Raw genomic sequence first — 15,247 nt, 5'->3', positions numbered from 1 at the left:
AGGTATTTGTTGTAATCTTCCCGCGTGGACAGCACCAAAAGGAACATTCAGGAGAGTCCATTTTCACTTATTCTATGCTGTTCCCATCACCCGTCAGAATTTCCTAGCTATGCTAATATGGCGTCATCCACATTGTCTTCTCCAGTTTCTTCTTACCCCCTGAAACAGCACAAGCATATTTGAAATTTTAAATTAAACTCGACTATCTCCAAACCATTCTGGATCTTTTCATTTCCTCTCCCTCAGTTCAGGCCATAGAATCCGGGTGCTCACAGTAACTCGACTTCATCCTTTCCCACCCGCAGAATGACAGGGTGGCCACCCAGCTGGTTGTGAGTATCCGGTTCCAAGGCGACAAGCGCCTCAGCAGCCTACGCCGCTGCTGTGCCCTGGCCCGCTACGATGCTCACAGGATGAGCCGCGATGCATTTGCTGTCATCAGGAACTGTAACACTTCAGGAGACCAAACCATATGGTGAGCTGCGTTCTGGACCATCCTCTCAGAGAGACTTATACCCTGTCCTACTCGAACACTCATGGGTATGGAAGCTTTCCGGCTCTAACATTCATGGGTATGGAAGCTTTCCGGCTCTAACATTCATGGGTATGGAAGCTTTCCCGCTGGGGTAGGTTTTCTGTGACTCCGGCTGGCAGGACCTATTACAGAGAGGGATGGTTGTGCACCTGGTAGGGAACACCATAGAAAAACCAGAAACAAGGCAGCTCTGTGGTGGCTTCTTCCCTTACATTCGATGCACTCCAGTTCCCAGGGGTAGGTTTGAGAGGCAGAGCGAACCATTACTATCCCTGCCTATATCAATTGGCAATAGGCAAATAACCAGTTGCCTGTACTTGGGAGTACAGAACTCAAGCTTCAAGAATATGGTACATTTGGGAACTTCTCTCTCAACTACTTAATTGTTCTATTTTAAAAGCACCTTCCTTGAGAAGGAAAGTGTCATTCATAGTTTCTAACATCCCAGCGAAGTTACAAGTTCCACTCGTGTAATACCTAATGCCATATTCATAAACTTCAATGGGTCATGAAAAATATCCACGTTTATGACTGGCGTGTGTTCATTTACTGTCCAGATACTATTTTCAGTGTTGGACTCCTTTAATTATTTACTTAACATGGCCTGTTACATTGAAAAAAGTATTCCAAATTCACAATGGAAAGATAATTATGTGAGAAAAAGAAATTGGTTGTTTATCTATAGACCTATATTGAAGATTCTGAGAAATAAAAGTTGAGTTAACCACCTAAGGTACTGCTTATCTAAATATATGGCCCCTACTATTGTATACATAGACGTACCACATGCTGGGGGGGGTCTCTGAAGTTGGAGTCTTTGTTCTTTACTTAGAATAATTGACTTAACTGTGACTTCCTGGTATGTTTGTTTATTTTAAAACATTGAACATTTTTACTGAACCAAAGGATAATTGTGATACGATATTCATATGAAACCTTATAAACTGACAGAGTACAACAGATACTAACTACCCACCAAGAATATGAAACTTATTGACAGGGAAGCATCAAAATCATCTGATTATAAGACTGTCCCCAAGCCTGAAACTGGAGGATAGTGAGATACTGTCATAATAATTTTAAAATAGCATTTACTCTTTACCTTATCAAGGGACTCATCTACATATAAAAGCACGTTTCATCTTCTGAAATTCAATTCGTGTGAAAATGTATTTGGGTAATTAGATATAATGAGGAACCTTATGACAGGAATTTCTTGAAATGTTTCTGAGACTCGGATAGGTAACCAAAAGCCACTATGGAATTTCACTCTGCAGAAATTCCCGAGTTGAAAGTCTGTCAGTGTTAGGGTAAGGAGATCCCCTCTTAAAAACAGGAGAATGGGTGGGAGGGGTTTTTTTTTCAAGAATCTTTCCAGTCTAAATATTGCAAAGCTTTTTTGTTGGCCTGAGTAAACTTTTGCCCTCACCCTGAATTACAGCGGTTCTGCTGCAGAATGTTAGGTCCTAAATCAGCAACACCAGCATCACCTGGGAATGTGTTTGAAAGGCAAATTCTCAGCCCATCCCAGGTCTGTTGATCTGTATTAATCTGATTGTCTAAAGTTTGAGAATCAATGCAGTAATAATTTCCTGTTGTGGCAGAACCAGAATCCCAATCGTTTATAAATTGTATCTGTAACCCAGTGCTAATCTTGTTCCTTTACTTCCTATACAGGTCCCCGCCCCTCACAATGCTTTTTCTCTGTGCGACCAAATTCTCTGCCTCTGCCCCTTCATCTGTCACAGACATCACTGTCTTCTTGAGCAATGACCCAAGTTCTCCGTCAAAGGTGGCAATGACTAGTCCAGAAGATAAGACCCAGGGAAGTGGCCCATCGGTGGCCGCTAAGAAAGCAACCACTTCTCTGGAATCATTCTTCCAAAAAGCTGCAGAAAAGCAGAAAGTCAAAGAAGTTTCACTTTCATCTCTTCCTGCCACTACACAGGCCGTCAAGAGCAATTCACCACACAAGCCATCATTACTTTTCCAAACCAGTCGTACTACAGGAATTGAGCCCTTCTTTAAGCAGAAAAGTCTGCTTCTAAAACAAAAACAGTTAAATAATCCTTCAGTTGTCTTCCCTCCACAAAATCCACAATCTAGCCCTAAAGAGTTACCAGACTGTTTTCCAACAGAGTATCCAGATTCCGCCCCTGTCTGTGAGGAGGTTTTGAAGCTAGAATCTTCTAAAGCAACTCCTGCAGAGATGGATTTGGCCCAGAACAGCCCGAGCGGTCTTGCTTCTGTAACTTCCAAGTCTGTTCTGAAGGTGGTTCAGGAGGCAACTACTACCCCGAGTCTTCTGCCTAATGAGGACCAAGTGCCCTGTGAGAAGTGTGGCTCTCTGGTATCTGTATGGGAGATGCCGGAACATACGGACTACCATTTTGCATTGGAGTTGCAGAAATCCTTTTTGCAGCCCCACTCCTCAAACTCCCTGGTTGTTCCTGCCAGTTCTCCTCAAAGCAAAAGAAATCCGAAGAGTCCTTTGGCCTCCAGGAATAAGCGCCCTAGGCCTGAGGGCATGCAGACATTGGAATCATTTTTCAAGCCATTAACACACTAGTTCTGCCCTCAGGCTTGCTGCAGGTTTTTAATATTTTAGCTGTAACCTGGGAAATAGAAATATGTTCACTTCTCAAGGAAATTCATAACTTTATGAAATCTTTGGTAAGAAAAATAATCAGTTAGATGCTGAGTTAAGGTTCCCATTTGTTCCCTGGTATGGATTCTAATTCCATTGCTGATGGAGATGTAAAAATTCATCTTCCAGAGGTGCAACTGTTTGGAGTTTTTATTATTTTATTTTGCTTTGAGTTTTTTAATCAAGAGTTTAGGAAGGCAGTCACCCAGTAAAAACTGTGTGAGCATTGGAGCCTAAGAGAGCTGGTTTCAAATCTGCCTCGTGGAATATAAGGGCTTGACCAAGTCACTTTCTTCACTTTTCCTCATCTTTGAGATAATGAGTAAAATTCAGATAATGCCTTACAAATTACTGAAGATTAAGAACAATAGGGCCGGCCCGGTGGCTCAGGCAGTTGGAGCTCCATGCTCCTAACTCCGAAGGCTGCCGGTTCGATTCCCACATGGGCCAGGGGGCTCTCAACCACAAGATTGCCAGTTCGATTCCTCGACTCCCGCAAGGGATGGTGGGCTGCGCCCCCTGCAACTAGCAATAGCAACTGGACCTGGGGCTGAGCTGCGCCCTCCACAACTAAGACTGAAAGGACAACGACTTGACTTGGGAAAAAGTCCTGGAAGTACACACTGTTCCCCAATAAAGTCCTGTTCCCCCCTCCCCAAAAAATCTTAAAAAAAAACCAACCCCAATGTATTTAAAGTACTGTAGCAAGAAAAGGAACTGAGTAAAAAGTTAAAAAAAATATTTTCCCCCAGCTCTGTCACAGAGGCAGTTCAGATAATGCCGACCTAAATGTGAGGTTTGAGGATGTGAGGTGAAGACGAAACCCTAAAGTGTTAACTAGTTCAGGGCAAGGCTCTATACACAGAAGCTACTCAATAAATACTGAATTACATACAAGCGAACCCTATGATAGTCACCGATTTAGCCAATGGCCCTTCTACCTCTTGCGTCTTGTCCTCATGTAGAACGAGGTTGTTACTGGACCACTTCAGGAGCTGTTCAGAGTGGATAAGTCACGAGTAGAATTAGATTACTCTAGATCAGGGTTGTCCAAACTGTGGCCCAAGGGCCAACTACAGCCCATGATCCATTGTTAATTAGCCCACAGCAAATTCCAAAAATATATTTGGTTTACTTAAATAAACCAGGTGAGGCAATACGTACTTCACCTCCACTGAGTGGCCCGGCTGTTTGTGTATTTTACCGTATATGACCCTTGGTGAAAAACGTTGAAATGAGTTTGGACACCCCTGAGCTAGAACTTGAGGCCCCTGAGTGTGCTTTTGAGCAGCAGTGGCGTCCTCAGGGAGCTTGTTACAAGTTATCTCAGCCTCACACCCACCCCGACTGAATCAGACTGTATATTAACAAGATTCCTCAGGGCGTATCTTCAAGTTGGAGAAATACTGCTCTAGAAGATACCAACAGCTGGCCAGGCTTGGAGAGAGCATTTCCTTAGACCATAAAGTACAAATTTAAGGGGTAAGTACCATGTTTCCCTGAAAATAAGACCTAGCCGGACCATCAACTGTAATGCATCTTTTGGAGCAAACATTAATATAAGACCCGGTATTATAAAGACCAGGTCTTTATAATATAATAGGTCTTATAGTAAAATAAGACCGGGTCTTATATTAACTTTTGCTCCAAAAGACACATTAGAGCTGATGGTCCGGCTAGGTCTTATTTTTGGGGAACAAAGTACTCGTACCTTCAGGGTCACTGGTGTGTTCCTCTCTTCCCTATTGAAGTACGACTACTTAGCTTAGGGTTTTTAAATTAATTACTGTAGCTTTTTGCACTTATCCATGTTTATAGTACTGCATTCTTAATCTCTGTTCTTGTATGTGGAAAGTCAGCTTTTTTGGCTTTTCTGATATGGGAAACCTTGAATAAAACTGAAGATGAACTGAGTTAGTTAGGCGGTAGTGAGGGAAGTGGAGAAGTAGAATGGTGTACATATCCCCCCCATACGTATGCACAAACCAACCGCTTTTCAAGCTTATTTATAAATTGGGGGTCTGTATTTAGTTTGAAGAAGGGTGGGGAATGGGGGACGTATGAAAACCATTAGGCACTGCAGGAAATTTCTCTTTCAAAAATGTTTTCCATTTTTGTGGCAGTTAAATGTTTAATAAAAGGCAGTATTCCCTGTGTAGATGGCCCTTTCCTTACTAGAACTGTATTTTCTTGAAGCCAAGACATATTCCGTGCCTTGCACATAATAGGTGCTTGTTAGTCACTGGATGAAACTGAAAATTTTTAGATGATTACCAGTACGGGAACAATAAAAATGTACATACTGCTGGGGTGGGGGGAGGCTGTCTTATATACCTTTTTATCCTCCTAAATGTTCCACTGATGTAATAAAGTGGCTCACTAACTCCTGGAGATGTCTCATTAAGTACTGAGATGATTTTCCAAAATTTCTTAATCTAGGGGAAAATTTAAAAAAAATTTTAATTAAAAAATGAGTTTTTGTTAACACGTGAAAGCTACAGTATCTTGTTGTGTAAAGGTTTAATACAATTTCAAATCCATGTGTAATCTAAGTTGTTTTAATTCACTTGTTTATGACAAATTTTTTAAAAAAGTTTCTTTAGGGGTGGGCAGTTAGCTCAGTTGGTGAGAGCGTGGTGCCAATAACACAAAGGTTGTCGGTTCGATCCCCACATGGGTCACCGTGAGCTGCACCGTCCTTAAAAACAAACAAAAAACTGTCCTCGAACATTAAAAAAAAAAGTTTAAGTCATGCCCGGATGTCATCATTCTGTTGTCACTGATAAGCCATTGATAAGAACATGTATAGTAAGGATAATAAGGGGACATTTAGACTATAAATACTGAGAGTTTGTGAGTACTATATGATAGTTTCAGTTTGGGAGAGGCAACTCTTCGCTAGACTGAAAACTCTCCGAAGACCCGAGGCATTTGCTCTTACCAGTTGGCACAATCCTGGAACAGCTCAGCCTTCCTGCTAACACTGGTGTCCTTGTTCCCTAGCAACGTGCTATAGCAACAGGGGACTTTTACCTTTGTGCTGGCAGTTGAAAACCAGCTTTTTGGTTGGTCGCCAGCTCTCCCAACTGCCTGGTATATAAAAAGGCACACTTCATATTAAATTTAGACTTTACTCCTTCACCTCCCCTTGCCAGGAGCAGTAGTGTGATTAATTTGTCGTTTGTTTGGAGTATGTTACTTCTTTATTTGGCTTATTAAGAGATATTATCCTGTACGCTATTGGCTTGTGAAATTATTATAATTCTCAACAGCAAACTTGAGCTAAGTAAATTACTGGCAAAGAGAAATCAGTTTCTGAGCATAACTTGGTTGCTTCCCCAAAACAAAAACATACTTTTTTTGCTGAATGTAACTTTTTTCATAGCTCAGCAACTGTATGGAAGTAAACAGCTCGTAGTTCCCAACACAGGAGGACGGTCTTCAACCCCAGGCTTCTTAGTAGGAAGTTAAACCAGTCATATTTTAAAAAGCAGTGGAGCTTGAGTAGCAGGAAAGCTATCACTTTAATACCTTGGAGGCAGAATGTCCTTTGGGACCTTGGGCCACATTTATCATTACATTTCTTTTGCAAAGATCAGTACTCAAAATGCGGTCTCTGCTTTTTATAGTTGACTTTAACATTGGGTCTTATTTCTATACCCATAAAATGTGAGAGTCAGGTACTCTGAAAACAGAAACGGGAAGCAGGGACTAAGGTTTGGCCATGTGGGCCTCATAGCTCCAAGCAGCCAGTTTAAGCTGTATAAACCTCACTTCAGGCTATTTTGCATTGCTAGAAAAAGTGTGAGGACAGATTACTATGTCTGAATTCTACTCTTCATTAAGTAGCTGGCACGCTGATCTCCGAATCTCTGACAGGGCACAGTAACCAGCAGCAAATGGCCAAGTCCTCACGTATGGGGAGGTTACCAATCATCTCAGTTAAAGCAAGTTTCACTTTCCATTCTGCTCAAAAACTATGCAAAACAGGCCAGAATACTTGGTCACAATACAGGAACACTGATGACATGGGGGAGAGGAAAGAACAGTGAATGAGATCCCCGATAGGTTCTTTCCCCGTTCAGGGTTCAGCAATGTTAGGGTCTCACCAGTCTAATCCAGAAAGGAGTCTAGCTCCGGAAGCTGAGCCTGTGTCTTAAGCATAAGCACAGTGTGTTCAATAAAACATTTTTATTCTGTACAATATATATATGTGTGTGTGTATTTAAATATATATGTATATTATATATATATGTATATATATATGTGCAGAGAAACCTCAACCGACAAATCCCTGAGTCCACGGGAACCCAGGACACAAATGAAGGGAAAGGAGGGAGTCCATCCCCTAAAGAGTAGGAACTATGGCACCATCTTTCCCTTTCCTCCAGGTTCCCAGCAACAGAGGGAAAGGTCACTGCAAATCACTAAAACGAGAGGACTTATGGAGGAGCAGGAAGCGGGGTGCGGGTGACAGGAATGGGAGCCAGGTCAGTCTGGGCAAGTAAAACATACTGTTTGACACAGCACTAAAACCAACAGATCACTGCAGAGGAGGGGACAGAGCTGATTGCCATGCAGCTGACCTTCGGGATGCCCAGCCTCAGCTCAGCAGCCCCACGCCTGGGCCGGCACAACAAATAGCACCTGTGGGGCCTACGCGAGGGGCCACGGAGGAGATGGCCCTTGAGTGAAGGGAAGAGAAATCAAGCTGCGGAACAGGCCTCATGTCTCAGCACAGGACGGGAACACTGCCATGCACTGTCGCTGTGCCATTTCTTCAGACCCTGGGCCACCACGTGGCCAGGAGCAGATGTCTTTTGTCCAGTCAGGTAGAGATGGCCAACTTACGTGGTCTTGAGAAGAGGTATAGAAAAAGGAGTGCCTTTGAGGCCCCAGTTGTTGTGACAATTCCTGAAGTGCAGGGACCACACCGGTGGATCATGCCCCGTCCTGACAGTGGGCCCAGGTGGCGGGGGTCAGCTCTCTCCAGCAGACAGGCGGTGGGGTGGCCAGGATTGAGGAGCCAACCAGGTGGACACCGCTGCTGGGCACTGCCCTGAATTCTCCTGTCTTCTCCCTCAGGGCTGCCCTTCCCCGGCCATACCAAGCTTGGCACCTGGCCAGAATGGTGGCAGGGAGCACCCCTCTCTATTAACACACAGAGCTGCCAACGGGGGGCAGCGTGGCCAGAGTCACCTTCTATATTGTAAGGACAGCCATGGAGCTGTGCTTGCCTGGAGTTCAGAAGCCCACGTTGGCCTGGGCCTCTCCTGCTGCAATGGCCTGAACATCCGTGACGTGGCCAATGCCCTTCGTGACACCCTCCCGGAACAGCAGCTTGGCGCCCACCTTCAGGTACTCTGGGTGTTTCAGGAAGCGGAAACGTACCACGGCCTTCTCCCCTGTTCGCAGCTTGTCCTGCAGCAGACATGTGGTCACTGGCCCCGGACAGGGTGTCCCGTCCCATCCTCTACCGGCCTTGGCTCTCCACCCTCAGGGGCCTAGCATGCGTCTACCCACCCTAAGTGGGGCTTTGTCCCTTTGGTGGATCAGGGCGTTCTCTACGAGTCCTGGGCCCGGCCTTACTGGAGGCAGGAGAATTCTGATTTTTCCCTGGAAAAACAGGGACCTGGCTGGGTCCCTCTCACCTTGGCATGGATCTTTTCTACCACGGCCGTCTGACGGACGTTGCCCACGTGTACTGTCACCTGGAAGCCTCGCCGGAATGTGGTGGCATGGAACAGGAGGACGATTTCTGCCTCGAACACCGAGCAGATGGTGGGATTCATCTCGGGGCTCACCATCACCATGCCCTGGGGAGGCACAGCCCCCAGACCCAGGAAGGGCAGACCTCACATTAGTCTCTCCCTCCCAGCCACCCTCGTACCCTTCCAGCTCCTAAGTTTCCTCTTCCTTTACGATTTCAAACACAAGCCCTCAGAAGACAATATTCAAAACTCTCTTCGAACCCTTCCTTACCCACCTCCCATGTCCTCTAACCCTTCCAATGCTTTGTCCTGCTAGGCTCTTGGACACTCGAGTTGCACCACACTTGGTGATCTGTGCTTTCCGAGTATTCTAAGCCTTTTCACACATGGACAGTCTGTGTAACCAGCTTCTTAGGGTAGAGACCATGTTTTCTTGGCGTTTCCCTTAGACAGGTGCTTCTCATTCAAGTAAACAGTCTCCCAGGCACTTCTGTTTGTGTTTTCTCTCCAACCCTCCCTCCCACCTCACCTTGCGAAGGAGCGCACGGTCAAAGTCCCCGAGGGCCAGTGTAGCCGCCTGACCAGCTCGCAGCACACGGCAGGCGGAGCGGTTGCGCTGGATGCTGCATACTCTCAGCTCCAGGAAGCAGCCATCGTCCGTGGGGCCCACCACCAGCTGGTCGCCCTCACGGCAAATCCCACTGCAGCCCAGAGGGCGGATGGCATAGTGTCAGCCTAGACTCCTTTACCTACTTCTCTGCTCAGGTCACCCAGGGCATTCCTTCCCTTCTAAGGCTGAGTCCCTCAGAAGGGGGAAAGAGACCCTACATTCGGACTGGGAGCTAGGGGAGATAACTGCCTTGCCCCGGTTCAGAGGTCAGACTGACAGCTCATACCAGGAAAGGCAGGGCTACCTGGCAGACAGGTACCTGCTGGTTTGATACTGAACACCTGATCCCTGAAAGAGCAAGATATCCCCTTGGGTTTCATCCTCTGCTTTGGAAAGTCTTAAGGGACCTCTCATTTCCCTACTCGGAGATGTAGCCAGTTGAACATACTCTAGTTTTCTTCCTGGGGCCCAAGACCCATATCTCTCCCTCAGGGGCCTGGAGATTCCCAATAAAGTGGCAATACTGTTTCTTCCCTCCTAAGCCAATAGACTAACTTTCTCCAGCTCTTCTGATGGTGAAAGCCTAATCTGCAAGCCAGCACATCGTCTAGCTGAACTCTGTTCAACTCCAGGGTCTCCTTTGGACCATAACGTCTTCGAGTGTATGCATATGTGAGGGCTGAGTAGGCTGGGCAGCAAGCAAGGCACTTTACCTGGAAAGTGTCCCTCCAACAACTGTCCCCACCTCGGGTACTGTATAGATTTCATCCACCTGAAGCCAAAGAAAATTCTATCAATAGCCTGCTAAGCAGGGCTGGCAGGTCCAAAATCTCTAAACAGACTTGGGGCTCAGTCAGAATCAGTCCTTCCCAGTTCCCCAGCTCACTGCCTGTTCTGGGCGACAACAATTACCTGGAACTCCGTCAGCTGCTGCATGAGTTCCTCCTGCTCTTTGCTGTTGGTGAGCGGTGGCAGGATATTCAGGAACACTTTGAGCAGGTCCAGACTCTCTCCAGACACACTGGACAGTGTGAAGATAGGGGTGACACTGTGAAGGGGAGAGGCACAGAATGGACACATGAGGCAAGTTCTAACAGGAAGCAGAGGCTAGAGCCCAATACATGGAAGGGTGAGCTTCTCTCAGGGTGGCTGGGGGCCCCCTCTACTATCTGCTAACCTAGCAGGAGCTCTGGGCCCTGTGTGGGTGAACCAGCCAAGGAACGAGGTACATAAAGCCCATCCCAGGGCCCAAGGGAGATGACGAACACCTGGCATAGCACTTTGTCTCCAGGGGCCCAGGCATCAGCAAAGCTCCAGCCAGCTTGGGGGAAGGGCCAGCCCTTTAGCCAAGACTCCCTCCCACAACCCCCACCTGCCAAACCACAGAACTGGGCCAGAACTGGCTTGGTCCTGTGGTGGGACTCCATGCTGCAGGGCCCTGTGGCAGCCTTCCCTGTGGACCAGGGCTCTGGAGTAAGAAAGGCTTACTTGGGTGACTGGGCAAACTGCTGGGCAGCAGTGACGGCATCATCCTCAGAGGTGACCAGCATGGGGACCTTGTGGCAGCCCGGCTGCTTGAGAACCCGCTCTAGCTGGCGTACGGTCCTCTCTACTGTGGTCTTGGCACACAAGTCCACCTTGCTGACCACGACGAAGAAGGGCACTTTCAGGGCCAGGGCCAGCCCCAGATGCTCCCTTGTGGTGCCAGCTGCCTCAGAGAAGGAAGGCACGTGGCAGGAGAGACGAGTGAGTGTGTGGGAGTGAGGAGAGGGAAGAAAAGGAGAGGTCCTCTGGCTTCCCGATCTGAGGCGGCCCAGGGAAGAAGAGGGTGGGCAGCCCCCCTGCCCTGCCCCGCCCTGCACCTCGTACCAATGCCGGTGTTCGCGCTGACGAGCAGCAGCGCGCAGTCGGGGCAGTAGGAGGTGAGGCCAAAGATGGTGGTGTGCAGGTACTTGTGGTGACCCGCCAGGTCGATGAATGTTATCATCTTGGAGCTGCTCTCGCAGATCTGCTCTGCCGTCCGGGAGTCACTGTAATTCACCACCTGGCCCAGAGCCCAGGGCTCTCAGTTTCCCCTGCCAGCCTTGCCAACCCTTTCAGAGTTGCCAGGACCTAAACCAGCCCCTGGGTGACCCTGCCTCAACGCGGAACCCCATTTCTGATTTAACTCAGTGGATTCCCCCATTTGTTTTCGAAGAAGGACGGAGCTTGTTCACTACCCTCGGGGCTTTTATCGAGTCCACTCCAGAAAGTTTCCGCCCTGCCCTCAGACTGTTCATCACCGCGACCATCCCACCCTCCGACTCTGGCCCCATGGGGTCCCCTGGACTGCAGGTACCTCTCCCTTGCTGTTAAAGCCCAGGATCTCGAAGCTGATGCTGGAGGTTCGGCCAGACTGAATCTCGTGCAGGTGGCGGAAAAGGTTGAGCCGAGCCCGGCCCCGCCCATTGTCCAGCTCTCCCTGGGTCAGGACTCCGAGCAGAGTCGACTTCCCTGAGTCCACATTCCCCAGGACGGCCACACGAAGGTCCAGGAACTGGAAATGAATTGTCAGACGTCAGGGCTCCAATCCCTCCCCTCTCTCCACTGAAGGTTTGGTCAAGGGTAGTGACGCTGCCAGGGGACCCATTGGTGACCTGGACACCCCCAGGATCCAGGGCCAGGAGAGAGCCTGCTACCGCAGGGCCCTCCCGGGGAGCACAGGCATGAAAGGCAGGGAAGGCTGCATGCGCACCTGTTGGTTGTCAGGGACCTTTCGTACCAGCACCTCTGTGATCTTCCGGGGCGTGTCACTGTCATAATCCACTTCTCGCTCCCGGAGAACAGTGATGTCTGCCCCAACCCTATCGGAGCAAGGCCACAGCTGCCACAGCTCACGTGTATGCCCCCACTCCTTCCATCCTGGCTCTGGACCAATGGCCTTTCCACACCTCCCACTGAGCTCCCAACACCTTCCTTCTCCTCCTACCACCCTCCAATCGATCCCACATCCACAGCTCCCTTTAAACAAACAAGCAAATCCTAAATCAAGGAGCAAAAAAGCCTCCATCTAATGCCGGGGAGCCCAGAACACTAGCTCTCCCCACTTCAGCCCTTTGTCAAGAGAGGGCAGCAGAAGGAAAGTCCCTCCTTGGCCCGTCAGGCCCTAAGGGGCTGGGTACACGCGGGTCCCGCCCGGAGTTAGGGAAGAGAGGAGGAAGGGGAGGCATACTTCTCCGCCATCCGGTGCAGGGTCTTGAGGGAGGCCCGCATCTCCTCCTCTGCCAGCCCCACCAGCAGCCCGTTGTCCTCCACCCCAATCTGGTAGACGGCCTCCCCGCGGCCTTCCTGGAGCCGCCATTTCATCTGTGTCACCAGGTGCTCAAAGCGGTACTGGGATGGGTTCACCAGCTTCAGCTTAGGGCAGGTGAGGTATCATCACAAGGTGAAATCAGAGATGCTCCTCGTCTACCCACATGCTCACCAGCTGTCCTACTGCAAGGACCAGGCCCTTCCCTTCCCACGTAAACCCCCTCATCCCTGACCCCCTGTAACGGTGAGTCCCTCCGCCACCAGAATGAGGTACAGAGCTCTTACCCTGAACCACATTCCTGAATTACTATCGATCATGAAGTCGGAAGGATCTCAGAGAAATCATCATCCCACGCCAGCCAGGACAACCTGCCCCTCCCCAGCCTAAGACTTACTTTATATTCGATGTTTCCATCTTCAGCCTGAAAAGAAACAGGGAGCCGTTACCACACACCCCTCCAGACCCAACCCCTACTTTCCTGATTCCCGCTGGAGCCCAGGCAGCAGCTAACTGGAGAGAGTAGGAAGCCTCAGTGGCTTAGGAAGGTACCTGCCAAAGGTCACCGGCAGGCAAGCCCTCTCCTCAGCCCCAGTGTGACCTCTGTCAAGGAAAGGCCTCTAAGAAGACAAAGAGTCACCCATCTAAGCCAGAACAGAACCGAGTCCCTCCTTTCTTTGATTCCTGGCAGCACATTCTCCCTAGATGTAAGATCGCCTCTTTCTTTTCCTCAGGGAGGAGAGCTGCTGTCCCCAGAAATCTGTCTCCTCTTGTGTCCGGCCTGCTGAGGCCATTCTTTGCCACGAGTCTGGGAGACACTATTTCCTTCCTGCCACCCCTCTTAGCTGATGCCATCAAGAGTAAAATGCTGCAAGAAGTTCTGGACCAGGGCCAAAGGGTGAACTCAGCACTGGTCATACAAGCCCAATGGGAGAGAAGCCCGGGTGAGAGAGGGGCAGGGCTCCAAAGTTGGGGCTGAGATGAAGAGAAGGACCCCAGAAAATATAATTAGGGGGACAGACTCCAGAAACCAGACTCACTGTGGCTTTTACCTTTGCTGCCCTCTTACGCCTCATCTGAGGTGAAATCCTGAACGCACCCCACAATCTCCTCTACCTCTTCCCTGTATCAGGTGACCCAACACGGAAGGATCCTGTTGCCTGAGCCTTCCCCTTTCGGTGCAAAGGGATTTGCTTGTTCTGGTTCTGCTTTTTCTGCATTTCTGCACTTCTCCTCCCTGGCCATTCTTCTTTTTCCCTTCCTGTCACCATTCCACCCTTCAAGGCCCTCTGACTCCAGGCTCTAACAGATCTTCACCCATAATCTCTACATCATGAAGCATAAGGGAGATCTTTTTCCACCAAAGAACTTCCTGTTTTATCATTTTGCTGAGGATGAAGAATTAGGATGGGCGGCTTCAGAAAAGTGGTACGAGGATGGTGGTCTCGGCCAATGGTTCTAAAAGTGTGCTCCCAGGCCCAGCAGCATCAGCACCACCCAGGAACTTGTAAGAAACGCAGATTATCGGGCTCACCTCTGACCTACTGAACCAGAACTTCTAGGGATGGGACAGCAATCCAGGTGATTCTGATACTCGCTCAAGTTTGCTAAGCGCTGCTTTAGGCTCTTCCTCTGGGCCCTCCTTTGCTCAGAGGGACAAACTAGCCGTTACTCTCTACCTTAGGGAGTAAGTAGATGGAGTAGGTGTGCGGAGGCCCGTTCCTCACAGAACAGGCAAAGGGCAGGAGGACTAAGCCTGACTGTTCTCTAATTGTGTGTGTGTGTGTGTGTGTGTGTACACTCAGGGACAGGCACAGAACATATGGTTCTTTCCCCAGGTATTTCCCCTCCTCCCCGTGGAACAAGTTTAGAAAACTCTGCCTGCTCACCCCAGGATGCGCGTCCCCTCGGCGGCAGCCGGGATGGAGCCTGGGCATGGCATCTGCTCTTGGCCAGGGGATGCCAGTGGGACCCCCTTGCCCCACTTCTCCTCCTGCGCCATCCAGATCAGAACGGGGGCATCCTCCCCCCACCTTCCTCCCCGGGGTCCTGACCCCGGACGGCGTGCCAGGGTCTCAGTCCCTCCGGCCTGGGGTCCTGGGACCGGAAGGAGGGGTTCTCCTCTTCCCCAGGGTCCTGACACCGGAAAGGGGTGTCGATTCTCTCTGTCCCGCCTTCCTGGAGTCCCAGGACCGGAAAGAGCGGTTTCTTCTCACCCCGCCACTTTTCAGGTGCTCACCTCGGGGGGCAGGTACGGGGGGTTGTTGGCTTTGCCCCCTCTGTTCCTTCCGTTCTTCTTCTTCCCCTTCGGGCCCCCGCAGCTGCTACTGCCGCCGGCCCCCCTAGCCTTGAGGGTTCCGCCCATGGCCGGGCCCCCTCCGGGCCGGCAGCAGCCGCCGAACAGCTCCGATACCCGCGAGTCCATCCGCCGCTGCCGCCAGCCCCCTGCCCGGCC

General features: G+C 49.5%; 2 protein-coding genes across 4 annotated transcripts in view; one reads left to right on the top strand and one right to left on the bottom strand.

Annotated features, from left to right (window-relative positions):
• POLH (DNA polymerase eta) overlaps nucleotides 1-4,082 on the top strand; it is a 26,798-nt gene extending 22,716 nt beyond the window's left edge. The window contains exons 10-11 of one of the 2 annotated variants that reach the window (XM_081045252.1): nucleotides 306-475; nucleotides 2,213-4,082. In XM_081045252.1, coding sequence (XP_080901378.1) covers nucleotides 306-475; nucleotides 2,213-3,104 — 1,062 coding nt within the window. In that variant the 3' untranslated portion in view covers nucleotides 3,105-4,082. The remainder of the gene's footprint in view (nucleotides 1-305; nucleotides 476-2,212) is intronic. The other variant, XM_081045253.1, reaches the window with a different exon arrangement.
• GTPBP2 (GTP binding protein 2) lies at nucleotides 3,119-15,247 on the bottom strand. 2 transcript variants are annotated; one of them, XM_081045254.1, is made up of 12 exons: nucleotides 15,032-15,247; nucleotides 13,190-13,216; nucleotides 12,715-12,899; nucleotides 12,238-12,346; nucleotides 11,842-12,039; nucleotides 11,373-11,547; nucleotides 10,992-11,211; nucleotides 10,416-10,551; nucleotides 10,217-10,275; nucleotides 9,423-9,594; nucleotides 8,834-8,998; nucleotides 3,119-8,603 (listed from the first exon to the last, which is right to left on the bottom strand). In XM_081045254.1, exons 1-12 carry the CDS (start codon nucleotides 15,215-15,217, stop codon nucleotides 8,427-8,429), a joined length of 1,809 nt encoding a protein of 602 aa, XP_080901380.1. In that variant the 5' UTR covers nucleotides 15,218-15,247; the 3' UTR covers nucleotides 3,119-8,426. The 2 variants fall into 2 exon arrangements, 1 of the variants encoding a protein (XP_080901380.1); XR_013993151.1 differs by having other exon boundaries at nucleotides 8,467-8,603; nucleotides 8,834-8,940; nucleotides 15,032-15,225.

This window comes from Rhinolophus hipposideros (assembly GCF_964194185.1).
Source record: "Rhinolophus hipposideros genome assembly, chromosome: 3".
Lineage (NCBI taxonomy): Eukaryota > Metazoa > Chordata > Mammalia > Chiroptera > Rhinolophidae > Rhinolophus > Rhinolophus hipposideros.
This window is presented reverse-complemented; position numbering and strand designations above follow the sequence as displayed.

Bases quoted from the DNA above. Each gene is read 5' to 3' on its own strand.
- GTPBP2 (XM_081045254.1), bottom strand. From the start codon at position 15,217: ATGGACTCGCGGGTATCGGAGCTGTTCGGCGGCTGCTGCCGGCCCGGA. The intron at 11,212-11,372 runs GTACGAGGTGCA...TCTCTGAGGCAG, and splicing joins CAGCGCGAACACCGGCATTG to CTGGCACCACAAGGGAGCAT. The intron at 10,552-10,991 runs GTAAGCCTTTCT...TCCCCTTCACAG, and splicing joins CAGTTTGCCCAGTCACCCAA to TGTCACCCCTATCTTCACAC.